Genomic DNA, 13,180 nt, shown 5'->3' with positions numbered 1-13,180 from the left:
TGGCTTTAGCGTGAACAGTCTCACCTCTGTAATCCTTCAGTTTTTATCCATTTACTCTTCAGTATCAGTGGCTTTTATATAGTGTTAATACTGTTCCTAGCAATATAGTGGCTTTTACGCCAATGTCCAAGTTAAAATTAGTATTTATCTTATTTGCTTTCATGCTGGCAGGCCATTCATCCTCTGGTACTGTTTGTCCATCACACCAATGACACATTCACCTGAACTAAGCAGTGTGCACATTGCTGGTGCTTCAAACTCTTGCAAGATGATGGAATGCACTGCATTTCCCGCATCTTTTCCCATTTGTCAGGCATTGTACAGACTTGTAGTAACTGTCACAGTACATGCAGCTGCATGTGCTATTTTTACTTGATTCTGACTTGTGCTCCATGTGCCTTTCTGCCTTGTGTCTTATGTTAGAGAATTCAAAATACCATGTCTACAGAGTCAGATTACTGTGCAGTCTCTACAAGCCCCATTCCAGTTTGGGTAACTTCTTTTTCTTGGTCAATTCTAATTGTTTTGTCAAGGGTTAATTCTGGATTTCCCAGTAGTCTTGCTCTAGTTTTTTGTTCTAAATTCCACTAACAGTCTGAGATGTCTATTAATCAAGCCCTCAGATCCTACCCTCTATGCTTCAAGAAATTGGAAGATTGGCTCGACAGCCTTAGATTACTTAGGAAGTCTACAGTTTCACCTTTGTGCTACACTCCTGTTTAAAAACAACTCTTGAGAAACAAGCTGGGCAAAGTAATATCTTTTATTGGGCCAGCTTCTGTTGATTACATAAACAAGCTTTTGAAATTACATAACGCTGTTCTTCTTGAAAGTTTTTGGGTCTCACCAACAGAAGTTGGTCCAATAAAAAATACTATCTCACCCCCATTGCCTCGTCTTTCCAATATCCTGGAACCAACAAAGCTACAACAACACTTTATAAAAACCTCCCTCTCATATGGTTCATTTTTGGGGGGAGTGCAGTACTGCCCACTTTTCTGTACAGGCCATCCTCACTATAAACCCAAGATGCATTAAAAAAAAAAAAACTTGGACTTATAGCTAAACAAAGTCAGGAATTTTCCCCCCACAACTGACTTCCATTGCATAAATTGGTTTGTTTTTTGGGGTTTTGTGTGTGTGTGTGTGTGTGTGTGTGTGTGTGTGTGTGTGTGTGTGTGTGTGTGTGACTTAAGAACAGGGAATGGGAGGACTTATAATGCATCAGTTCCTACACGTTTCAGTGACTTTCATGCAGAATGGATGTATACGGGGGTGACTTACAGTGGGGACACCCTGTAATACACTTTCATAGTTTACCTTCTCTGTCTGAGCTAACTGAAAACTATTTAACACACAAAGTGTTTTTAGAGACAGTCTCATTTCACAGAATCATAGATTAGGGTTGGAAGAGACTCAAGGGGATATCTAGTCCCAAACACCTGCTCAATGCAGGACCAACCCCAAATAAATCATCCTAGCCAGGACGAGCAAGAACTTAAAAACCTCTAGGGATGGAGATTCCACCACTTTCCTCATTTCTGACAATAGCTACTTTCACCCTTGCTAGCATCCATTGCTTTGCAGATTTAAAGTAAAGCATTGTGCAAACCATTTTGAGTTGTTTTTCACATTTTGAAGCCATTTCACTCGAATGGGGTTTTAAATGTTCCATTCTTCTACTCATGGTATTTCTTAGTCCTTGTATGCTTCTAGTATACTGTTATGTTCAATGCATCACATGCTTGCAAAAGATCTACTTTATTCTGCCACTGGTTCCATCTGGCTGTACGTAAAACAAGAGCTTCACAGCAACTCGTCCAGGCTCTGTACTGGGAAACTCAGCCCTTAGAAGCACAGTCTGTTACCACAACTTCCATCCAAGAAGCTCAGATTGAACTGCATATAGCAACTAATAGAATCTTGGAGCATCTCTAAATAAATTATTCAAAACAATAAAATTGGGTTTTAAATGAGCTAACATTGCTAACTGTCAACTGTGTATAATACATACTTGTCATGCTACTTACAAAACCCAAGCATTGAAAAGCATAGCTATGGGCCTCATAAACCTTATATTTCCCACATATAAACATATTATTCTTAATAAAGATAATATGTTTATCACATGCTTAACTTTGACCTACAGATTTTTGAAAATTTGATTTCCTATCATTACAATCTTAATTCTGATATTTAAGAGTCACATAACTAATTGAGCTTCTCCCTTGGACATTCACCAGACTGCTCAGAGGTGATACTCCTTGCTGGAAACCATCTGCTTTAAGCCTCCATAGTCTGAATAGTTTCCAGGCACTGTCCCAGACTTGGCATCTCTAGGTACACTCTCAAGGTATAGATCCTCTGCATAGCACCCCCTTCTGAGAGCTTGCAGTCCAATTGCCTAAGCCTGGGGTCCATTATTGACCCCTCAGACTCTTGTAGCTTTTCCCAGAACTCCAGACATGTGGGAGCTCTGGTTGTCTACTTTACCTCTCTAGGGGCACATGGATGGACTTTTCACAGGAGTCTAAAACACTATTTCTCTTTACTTGACAGCATGGGGATACACATATGTAGACAAAATAATGAATGCCCCTCTCCACATTGCCCTGTCTTATTCCCTTGACACTCTGGAGAATTCTTTGGGCTTGGTCAAAGTCCTTGGGATGCCCAGGATCTTGTCTTTCAGTTGTATGACTTCTCTTCAAAAACATGGAGCTTTCTCTTTCCAAACTTGGCCCTTCTGACCATTGCTGAATAGCAGTGTGGAACAGGTCATCCTACCCCATTTCCTTCTGTAACAGCCTTGTCCGTCTTTTCTCCTACCCCCTTCTTCTCAAAGCTTCCTAGTCCTGTCTCAGTGCATCTCTTGAGTTTGTTTCTCCCTACCAACTTGTGGTTCCTTTGCTGGTATTTTCCATTCAGCTAACACCAGCTCCCTGCAGATAAGAAATAGGAAAGTTTGAGCTAAACTGTTGTCCCAAGGTGCTTCCACCTGAATAGTGACCACTAACCTCTAACAACTCACCACTGTAGAGATACAGTCCTTGTCAGCAAATGGTGGGTTCCATTATGCAACAATCCCCTAACAACTTCATAGCATAGACCAGTTTTCATAAGTTCAGATTCCCAAAATCATCAAGATACTGCTAATAGGGAAAATAACAGTTAATACGTATCAAGAGACAGTAGATAAAAGGGACCCGTTATAGTAGGTCCAAGGCATTTCAAGCTGCATATCCAAAAGTGGAGGTGCCCAAAATCAGCATCAACTGTTGACAAATTTGAACAATTCTGGTCCTGCTTAGTGAGGGGGAAAAAAAGTCCCATTGCCATCAGTGGGGGGAGAACTTGGCTCACAGCTGCAACAAAAATTATAACTAACAGTCTGTTTTCTTCTCATATTGCTGAGGCATGAGTTCTCAAGGAGCTTTGAAGAAGTAGCAAATAGCTTTTCACACCAGAGGGAAGAAAAGAAACAGGAAATAAGTCAAAATTTCAAATTGGAAACTGTGTTACTGATCTGTAATTCAAATGTGTTGCACTTTGCTCAAACTTTGACGACCGATCTGGCCATTTTCAGGCCCGACCCATTTCCCAAGTCATTCTGATTGGAGAGAGTGGACTAAAGCTGGAGTTTATAATGGCAGTTGGTTGTAAACTCAACTATGAAGACACTGTGTCCCATCTATAAGTCTGATTATGCTCAGGAACTGAAAAATGGACTGGTTACCTACTAAACAAAAGAGCAAACCTAGAGATGAGGAGCTGATCTGAAAGCTGCGGATGGAGAAGATTGTGGAACTTTCTCTCCAGGTTGTAGAACTTTCCACAGAGATCTATCAGTATCTACCTCAGGGGTGGGCAAAACACAGCTCACCCAACATTTCTATCCAGCCTACATAGCTGATTAGCAGAGCATGCATACGTAAAGCCAAAGCCGGCAGTGGCAGTGTGTGTTCAGCTGCCCCTCCTCCACCTTGCTCTGTCCTGCAGCTGAGCTGCTCCCAGGACTTTCCTGCTAGCTGTTCTGGGGAGTGGGGGGGAGAGACCATGAGAGGGGAATGCTGTTGTCAGAGTGTCCTCTCGCCCCTGTACCCCATCTCTGCATTGAAGGGGTTTGGGAGAGGGACACATAGGAGAGCTGCTCCAGTCTGAGGGATGAATGGTGAATGAGAGGAAAGCTTCTTAAAGAGGCAGTGCACTGTTCCTAAGACTTCTCCAGCAGCCAGCTCTCACTCTCTCTCATACACAAACACACACTCTGTGCCACACACTGTCTCTCTGCCTCATGTGCTCACGCAATCACTGTACACACATACTGTACCAAATACTTGCCCTGTCTTTTTACCACACACTGTTACACACAAACATGTGTCACGGTCCCTGTGTCTTAGACACAGTCTGTCTCTCTCTCCCTCCCTCTCTCTGTCTCCAACCCCGTTTAGATGTGGAGAACAGATGTCATGCTTAGGATCAGTGGCCTCCTCAGTGACACTCAGTGTATCAGTTAAAGAGACAGGTATAGAGCCCATAGGTCAAACATTTTCAGATCTATGGACATAATGTTGGATTTCCACAGCCATATTTAGGCTCCCAAATAAAAATTTCCTAATTTTCCAAAATGCTTAACACTTGCATCTCCCATTAATGTGCAGCTGTTTTGAAAATCAGCCCACTTGGTATTTAGGATTCTATACATAAGAACGGCCATACTGGGTCAGACCAATGATCCCATTCAACCCAGTATCCTGTCTGCCGACAGTGGCCAATACCAGATGCCCCGGAGGGAGGGGACACATCAGGTAATCCTCAGGTGATCCCTCCCCTGTCACCCACCTCCGGAGAAACAGAGGCTAGGGACACCATTTCTACCTATCCTGGCTATTAGCCATTGAGGGATCACTGAGGTTACCTGCATGAATCTGTCTAGCTCTTTTTTGAACCCTGTTAAAGTCCTAGCCTTCACCACATCCTCTGGCAAGGAGTTCCACAGGTTGACTGTGCACTTAGTGAAGAAAAACTTCCTTCTGTTTGTTTTAAACCTACTGCCTGTTAATTTCATTTGGGGTGTGTCTAGACTACATGGCTCCGTCGACGGAGCAATGTAGATGAGGCAGGATGATAAAGGGAAACGAAGCTGCGATTTAAATAATCGTTGCTTCATTTAAATCAAAATGGCCACCGTGCTGGGCCTATCAGCTGTTTGTCGGCACAGCGCGGAAGTTTAGACAGGGATCTGCTGACCCCAGAATGCTTTGTCTTCAGATCCTCTATGCCTCATCTCTGGAGCCATGTAGTCTAGCCTTGGTGACCCCTAGTTCTTTCATTGTGGGACTATGTAAATAACTTTTCCTTATTCAATTTTTCCACACCAGTCATGATTTTATAGACCTCTCTCATATCCCCCCTTTACTCTCCTCTTTTTTGAGCTGAAAAGTCCAAGTCTTTTTAATCTTTCTTCATATGGGACCTGTTCCAAACCCCTAATCATTTTTGTTGCCCAACTATAAATGGTTTTAGGAGTCTGACTTCAGGAATGGAGGTTTGAAAATTCGGAGAAAAGGTTCTCATTCTAGTCCTGCAGTCTGTCCACTAGTCCACACATCTTCCCTATCTAAACAGCACTGACTACAGAATGAACAAGTACTGAGAATCCTCCTTGTGGACCAGACTCAGACATATGGAGGTGATATTTAAGAAACCTAGTTACAGATTTTGTTAAAAACATCGCTTTAGAAGTCTTTCTGTGAATGCTGGCCAGATGCTTCAGAGATATTCATACTTCAGTCTTTGCTTGCAGGCTAGAAATTCAACTGATCTTAAATTCAGTGCCAATATTTGCAGTTGTTTAATGATAAACATGAGAGAGGCAATAAAGGGACTTGAAAGTATTAAAGTCTAGGCTGTTTTCATTTTTTTTAAGTCCCTGCTGTACTTTGCATTGACGGAAGCAAAAAAGAATTACATAACTACCTCCTGGGGTAGGGTTTCTCTCTTTCTTTTAACACCAAAATAACTCACTGTTTCACACTGCTGCTTTCTCTGGCACAGTGTGCGTTACATCCAACAGCAGAAACTAATTTTAAAACTTGATTCTTTGCACAGAATCCCCTTAAAACTCCAAAGCCAACATTTTTCCTAAGCTTTTCTCTGCTTCTGGTTTTGCATTACAAGTGGCAACAAAATACTGTACTGTGCATGCTACAAAGTACTGTGTCACTTTATAAACCTTATTTTTAATACACATTCATTTAATGCTTGCTTCCAGAATTAATGGATGAAAATCCATTTCTAGACATTGAAGAATAGAAGAAAATATAGGTCCTTAGCTTACCAGTTGACGCTGACAAATCAGCACTTTAAAAAGTTACCTGAATGGATATGCTTCTGTGGGTGGGAGACAATTGGTCAAACAAAATTCAGTTCTCATTACTTTATTATCCCCCCCCTCATTCTCCCCCCCCCCCCCCCCCAGCCCAGAAGCTGCTTTAAGACTGTGCCACCCAATCATAGCGATTGAGTCAGTTTTAGATTTGGTGTCACAGCAGTTGTCAGTCATTCACAATACATGTGCCTATGTTTAGGTTCACTATCATGTACAAAGAAGGACTTGAGTTTTTATTAAAAATATAAATAGAAAGGGGATATTTTCTGTTCATTTTTTCCTCTAAAAATATCAGGAATATCAAATCTCCTTTTCCCTGTTCCTTGCTGGAAGGCTTCTTCAAATAATCAGAGAACTAGACTGGTAGGTTGGGAGCTATCTCAGCCTTTAATCAGCAGGATGAGCATATTGTGGGTATATAAATCTTCACTTAAAAGAACTTTCCTCACAACTGTTTTTTGAGGTATTTGAGTTAAATGAATTTAAATTTAAGAAAACACAGAATTTGGAACAGCTTGATTAAAAATCACTTATCTGCTAAAGTGCTTAGGTTTCACATCCTTAGTGTTTTCCCTGCCCTAATTCTACTTGATCTTTTGGCATCTATAGGGTTTTCTAGGGTAAATTTGATGGACCAAACCAGTATTAAATAAATCTAATGCCTTTCAGGCCTTCTCTCTGCATGATAATGAAGCCAAAAAGGCAGCAGACTCACTTTTTTTCCTTTGTAGGTCACCTTTAAAGTGAATATAATGCTAGTGAAAAGGGTTGGCTAGATAGCCTTGGCTTGTAAAATCCTCTGTTAGGGTTGCTGATTTGTGTGAATAGAAGCATCCAGCTTGCTTCTCAGCTCCCAGGTAGAGTTTGTGGGTCTGACAGGTTTTTATTTGAATACAAAGCACAACTAATCAGGAGTCAGTGACCGGCAATAATATTGGAAAACCTCCCCCAAATGCCATTATTAGAGTCACTTTTCAGAGTGAAACTTCATTTTGAATGCTCAGGTTACTACTTTGCATTTGTGGCACTGAGACTTTTCTAAACTGGATAATAAAAATGTGTTAGGGAAAATAAAAATCAGTCCTGTTGCAGTGCGGGAGGAGGGGGGATAAACCGAGGACCTTTAAAAAAATCCATATGAACCCAAAATATGATGTGATTTGTGACTAGTTACTAGTTTAATTCTATGCAATCTTTAAAAAAAAAAGTTTCCATTTAAGACAAAACACTCCAGAAACATAATACATTGCTCTAGTCTCTTAACAACACTGACACCATTGTGGACTGAGGCATGCTGGTAAGCAGAAGTGTGGAAAGTTTCCATGCCATGGCCTATGCTATGCTTGACGGTCCTGCTCCTCTTACACACTGGTACGAGTCCTTTGGGTTCAGTGGAGTTACTCCTGATTTACACTATTGAAAGTGAGAGATGCATCAAGTCTATTATGTGACCAAGTAGATTGTAAGCGTCTCAGGGCAGGGACTTAGTGGTCTGTGTTTGTACAGTGGAGTTCAGGTCCATGTGTGGGGCTTGAGTGCTATCTCAGTGCAAATAATAAGAAATACGAGTTCTGCAAGTCAAATCATGCCCTCAGCAACACCAGTGCAAATCATTTGTCGTCCATGGATTTGCACAGGTGTCACTGATTGGAAATGAGTAAATAAATCAGTTGATGATACATAGGAAAAAATAGACTCCAGCTCCCTCTTCCCAAGCTGTGTTGGCTGTGCAGGACTAGTGCGAATAAAAATGCAATACATTCCAAACATCTGCTGACTTCAGTGAAAAATTATTCTAAATACACAGAAAGAGGAGATCAGTTAATTAGGAAAGTGCCATTTTTGTACAGTCATTTTTCTGTTTTTTCTCTTCAGCATGCATGCTGAAAAATGAGCTCTGCCATTCTTAGTTTTTATTATCACACAGTTGCTGGGGAACATTCAGCTCTCAGCCTTTGTTCTGTTGTTACTAGAATGGAATTTCAACATCTCTGCTTTGAGTCCATGTTCCAAATAAGCTTACTGGAATGTCACTAACAAGAAAGTGTGTTTGAAGGTATCCAATAGTGTAATCTCCACAGCAGCGAGTGTTCCAACCAGTTGGTGGCTCTGTATGGCAACCACTAGATTTAGCAAGAAGCTGTCGATTCTGACTACTTTAAATAGTGAAAATGACATCCAGTGTGGAAGGAAAGTACATTTGCCCCAGTTAAAGCATTTGGAACAAATACATGACATGCACATATGCCTTTAATATTTGTATGGCATATGCATGCAGAGATGTTATAGGGAAAAGTGAGCAGATTTGTGACATGCTCTTGATAGGGCAAATGGCAGCATTTTGCCCCTCTCCAGTGAAAGGGCAGCAAAAAGCCTATAACCTGTAAATCAGGGGAAATGGGGTTTGCATACTTCTCCCAGTAGTGTTATGCCCCCTCAGAGATTTGTTAGTGCTCAGTGCTCTGGTGAAAATCATGGGTGGGGTTTTGCACACGCTCCATCTAAACTACTATTACTTAAAAGAGATGCCTGTGTTTCTGTGGGTTGCCACTCCTGTCAGTGCCTCTTCTGTATCTGTCTCAATCTGTATGAGATCCCTAGGCATATTCTCAGGGCACAGACCCTTTGTCTGGCAACTCTTCCTGAAAGCTTCTGTCCAGCTGTTGCCCCGTTGGACCCAGTAGTGACCCTTCAGACTCCCCCTTAGCTCAAACACACCCTCTCCTAGACACCCACAACTATGTGAGCCATTAAACTCCCTCAGGAGTCCCATGGTAAGTGTAAAACATGTTACACACACAGATATTTTGCACAGAACCAAGCATGTGATTATTCTTTAACAGCACAAGATTCACACAAAATAATAAACTCCCTATAAAGCACATGTTGAGTCCTAAAGTTGCTATGACCACTAGGCAGCTAGCAATCTACAAATCCCAAGACTTGCAGAGAGGATTCAAGTTTGGGCATGCTGTTTACTGTTTGTGGAGTTAAAAACCTTCACAGCAAATAGAATTGACCTTCTCTGGCTTTACTGTCAGTGTGGAATATTTTCCCCGTCTAGGGATGTTAAATATCGGATAATTGAATAGTCAATTAACCTCATGAATTCTTATCGGTTACTCGACTATTCTATAGTCCCCAGGGGTAGGACTGACAGCCAGTGCCTGTATCAGAGGCAGCAGCGCAGGATGCCAGGCGGAAGTTGCTCCGCAAGGGGAACCATTTTAAAAAGCAGCTCCCTTCACGGACCAGCTGCATGTCGCCCTGAATTTCTATCCAGAGTGGGGGGTGGGTCTGAGCTCTTGGAACTGAGCAGGGCTGCCTACCTGCCTGGCTTCTAATACAATTAAATGCAGAGCCACAGCGAGTGTAGGTTCCAGACCCAGCACAAGCTGGGACTGAGTCAGGCTGCCTGCCCGCCTGGCTTCTAATGCACTTAAATGCAGAGCTGCAGCAGTTGGAAGTCCTGGACCTGGCACAAGCCGGGACTGAGCTAGGCTGCTGGCCAGCCTGCTACAAAATTTACTGGCGGAGGGAGAGAGGGAAATGCGTATAGTCTATAGCGATGGTCACCTACCAGTAGGTCGGGATCTACTGGTAGATCTTAGAGCCTCTGACAGGTGATCCTGACTGGTTTGGCCAAGAGGCTATCAAGCACAGCACTTCAGGTGTGCACCTCCCCCCACTGCTGTTCAACTCCTGCCCTTTGCCTTGGAGCTGCCCCTCCCTGGGGTCCTCCTGCTTGCTGGGCAGGGCAGAGGAGATAGGACCCTGTATTCTATCTCCATAGAATTGGGGGAGGGGGGACAACAGGGCTTGGGAAGGATGGAGTTTGTTGACTGCTTTGGAGAATGGGGCAGGGCCGGGGCAGGGGTGAGCCTGTCTTAGCCCCACTGCATCACCACCCAGAAGCCACCTGTGATCAGCAGTGTCCAGATAGAGCCAGCTCCGAACCTCTGCCCCAGTCACGAACCCCCTGCTGCACCCAAGCCCCCACCCCAGCTATGAGCCCCCTGGATCCCCACACTCTTACAGAGCCTGTTCCCTGAGTCCCCTCCTGTATCCCAGCCCCCTGCCCCAGGCTCAGTGAAGAGCCCCCTCACACTCCAAATCTCCAAGACTAGACCTGTGCCCCAACCCTCTGCCCCAGCCTGGTGAAAGAGAGGAAGGATGGAGTGAGCAGGGGCGGGGCCTTGAAGAATGGGCAGGGCAAGGGTATTTGGGTTTGAGGTAGATCCTGGATTGCACTTAAATTCAAAAAATGATCTTATGCTTAAAAAGGTTGGAGACCATTGGTCTATAGCATTAACCTATAAGCTTTTGCTTAATTAGTTAATCGGCTATACTAATACATCCCTACCCTGTCCTCATTCCTTTTGATTTTGAGGATATAGGCTGTAGCACTACACACACTAAAGAGCTTTAATTTCCTGTCTCTAACAACTATAAAAGCTGGATAAGAGGGGGAGGAAATGGGGAGGAAATCTTGTCAACACTGTTTTATTATCCCACATAGTAAACACAGTGATTTTGCTTGCAGGGAGGATGCATTACTAAACTGGAACAGTTCCTGGCAGATCATCTTTTGATAATGGGAGCTGTTGGCATAGGAATAGCTTGTCTTCAGGTAAGTCCCCCCAGCAAATTGAACCCTGGTTTATTGTTCCAACTCACACCTGCAGCCCCAGTACCTTGTTTGTACTTCATGTTACCACTGAGGAAGGTGAACTGGTGGCAGGAGCCTCAGAAGATTTTAGGAAAATAAGTCTAGCATCCACAAGACCTTGGTGTGCTTTTCTGTCACTTGTCTTTTAGATATTGCACATAATATCATCTGGATTTGTATGTAAAGCTTGCTTTTTTTTAAACTATGAGATCTTAATCCAGTAGCTGATCATGCAGCTGTGGTTGGCATAAATAGGAAATATAAGGTTTTCAAATTTAGTACCTCTGACTTAGGCTTCTCTTGATGATGATCTGGCCCATAGTTTCTTCTAACAGGGTTTTCCTGGGGGGGTTTTGTTTTATTGAACAGTGAATCGCACAGCACTCTTTTAACTAACTGAGTGGCTTTTGAGGCCAGTTTAAACCACTTTCTTTATTTAAAAAAAAGAGAGAGAGAAAATGAGCAGATACAGTAGCAAAGTTTTCTCTGTGAGAACATCATGTATGGGTGATAGGTAGAGAACAGCCCACTATGACAATTAGTTCCTTCAACTCTGAGGGAAGGATGGATGGATGGCTGGATTTCTTGACCTCATTTCCTGTCTGTGGGAGGGAAAGTTTATTTGGGAAACAAGCTTCCCCGTCTCTCTTGTGAATGGAACAATTAACTGAAACAGAAAGAGAATGACAAATCATTTCAGGCATCTAGGGATAATGCTAGTTGACACTATTCAAGTGGCAAATAGCTGGGTTGTCTTAACCAATAAGAAAACTGTCTGCAATCAGCTGTAGTGGAAAGGAGGCAGCAGTATCCTCTTATCCTCCTAATTTGCTTTTTTCCCTTCCCAAGATCACAGAGTAAGTCACTGACTACTAGGAACAGAACCCAGACTTTTGTTTTTCATAGATGCTTATATTCCAAAGCCAGAAGGGAACACTAGTCTGATATCCTGTATAGCACTGGCTAGAGAACTTCCCCAAAAGAATTCCTTTTGAATTAGCATATATCATTTAAAAATAAAACCAATTCAATCTTGATATTAAAATATTCAGTGATGAAGAATCTACCATGGTCCTCAATACATTATTCCAATGGTAAATGACTCTCCCTGTTAAAAATCTATGCCTTATTTTCAGTCTGAATTCACTTTTGAGCCACTAGGTCATATTATATCTTTCTGTTTGACTGAGAAACCTATTATCAGAGATATGTTTCCTAGGCAGGTAATTTTAGACTGTGAGCAGGTCACCCCTTAATTCTCTTTGTTAAACTAACTAGATCCTTCAGTCAATCACTATAAGGCAAGTTTTTCTGTCTCTTGTGCTTTAACCATTAGACAATTCTGCTCCCGTGGAAAATATTTTCTCCCATCTGGAATATTGGTGTTAGATTCCATTTCTCTCAGGTTCTTATAGCAGAATGACATGTACTTTTCTGCTCAAAGGTCTAGCAAAACTTCCCTTTTATGTTTCACAAGCTTGGAACTTGGCAGAGGAAAAAAAGACAGGAAGTCTTAGATCTGAGATGTTTGTAGAGATCAGGGGAAATATCAGAAATTCCATGTGAACCCTGGAGCAGCTAATTTATTATCTGTTGCTTATATAGAGGCATGTTGCTATTAAGCTTGAACACATGGGGGCAATTTTTTTCCTTCAGTTCTTTGTTCAGGACAAGTTGTTACTAATCCTGTGGCATTAAATATTCAGGAGTCTTCTCAGAATTTATGGTTGCAGTACTTCTGATGCAAAATGATTTTGGATGTGGACATCTCTTGTCCACTAATTGTAAATTTGTCAAAATGGGAAATAGGCTTGTTTGTTTCCCTCCTTCAGTGGTTACTGATAAGTAAAGTTGGTATTTCACAATGCACTCCAGAAAATGGTGTGTGGCCCTATCCCATCTTTAGTCATTTTAGCAGTAGTGTTAAGGGAAATAATTCTGATTACCCGTTATTGACAGAGATGAAAGGGTGTACTCCTAATGCTAGCTACAAAACTGCACATTCACTTTCCAAAATGGACACTGTAGTGAATGGAAAAGAGAGAGGAAAAAATCTGGGTTATTGGAGCTTGTCCCTAGAAATCTTCCAGATTCCACAAGTGAGGAAGAGCTCAACATGG

At 42.2% G+C, this 13,180-nt stretch overlaps 1 protein-coding gene across 14 annotated transcripts in view; it reads left to right on the top strand.

Moving 5' to 3' along the window:
* Window positions 1–13,180, top strand: part of TSPAN11 (tetraspanin 11) — a 202,058-nt gene that overhangs the window by 128,620 nt on the left and 60,258 nt on the right. For 13 of the 14 annotated variants that reach the window (XR_016347306.1, XR_016347303.1, XR_016347302.1 and 10 more), the window contains one exon: window positions 10,935–11,021. The exons of the other annotated variant lie outside the window; for it this stretch is intronic. Coding sequence is in view for 6 of the 13 variants with exons in the window: in XM_075900427.2 (XP_075756542.1) it covers window positions 10,935–11,021 (87 nt within the window). In the remaining 7 variants the exon portion in view is untranslated. The remainder of the gene's footprint in view (window positions 1–10,934; window positions 11,022–13,180) is intronic. 14 annotated transcript variants of the gene reach the window in all.

The sequence above is a fragment of the Pelodiscus sinensis genome, chromosome 1 (genome assembly GCF_052426305.1).
Source record: "Pelodiscus sinensis isolate ZL-2025 chromosome 1, ASM5242630v1, whole genome shotgun sequence".
Classification (NCBI taxonomy): domain Eukaryota; kingdom Metazoa; phylum Chordata; order Testudines; family Trionychidae; genus Pelodiscus; species Pelodiscus sinensis.
Note: the sequence above shows the minus strand (reverse complement) of the source record. Positions and strands in the feature narration are given on the sequence as shown.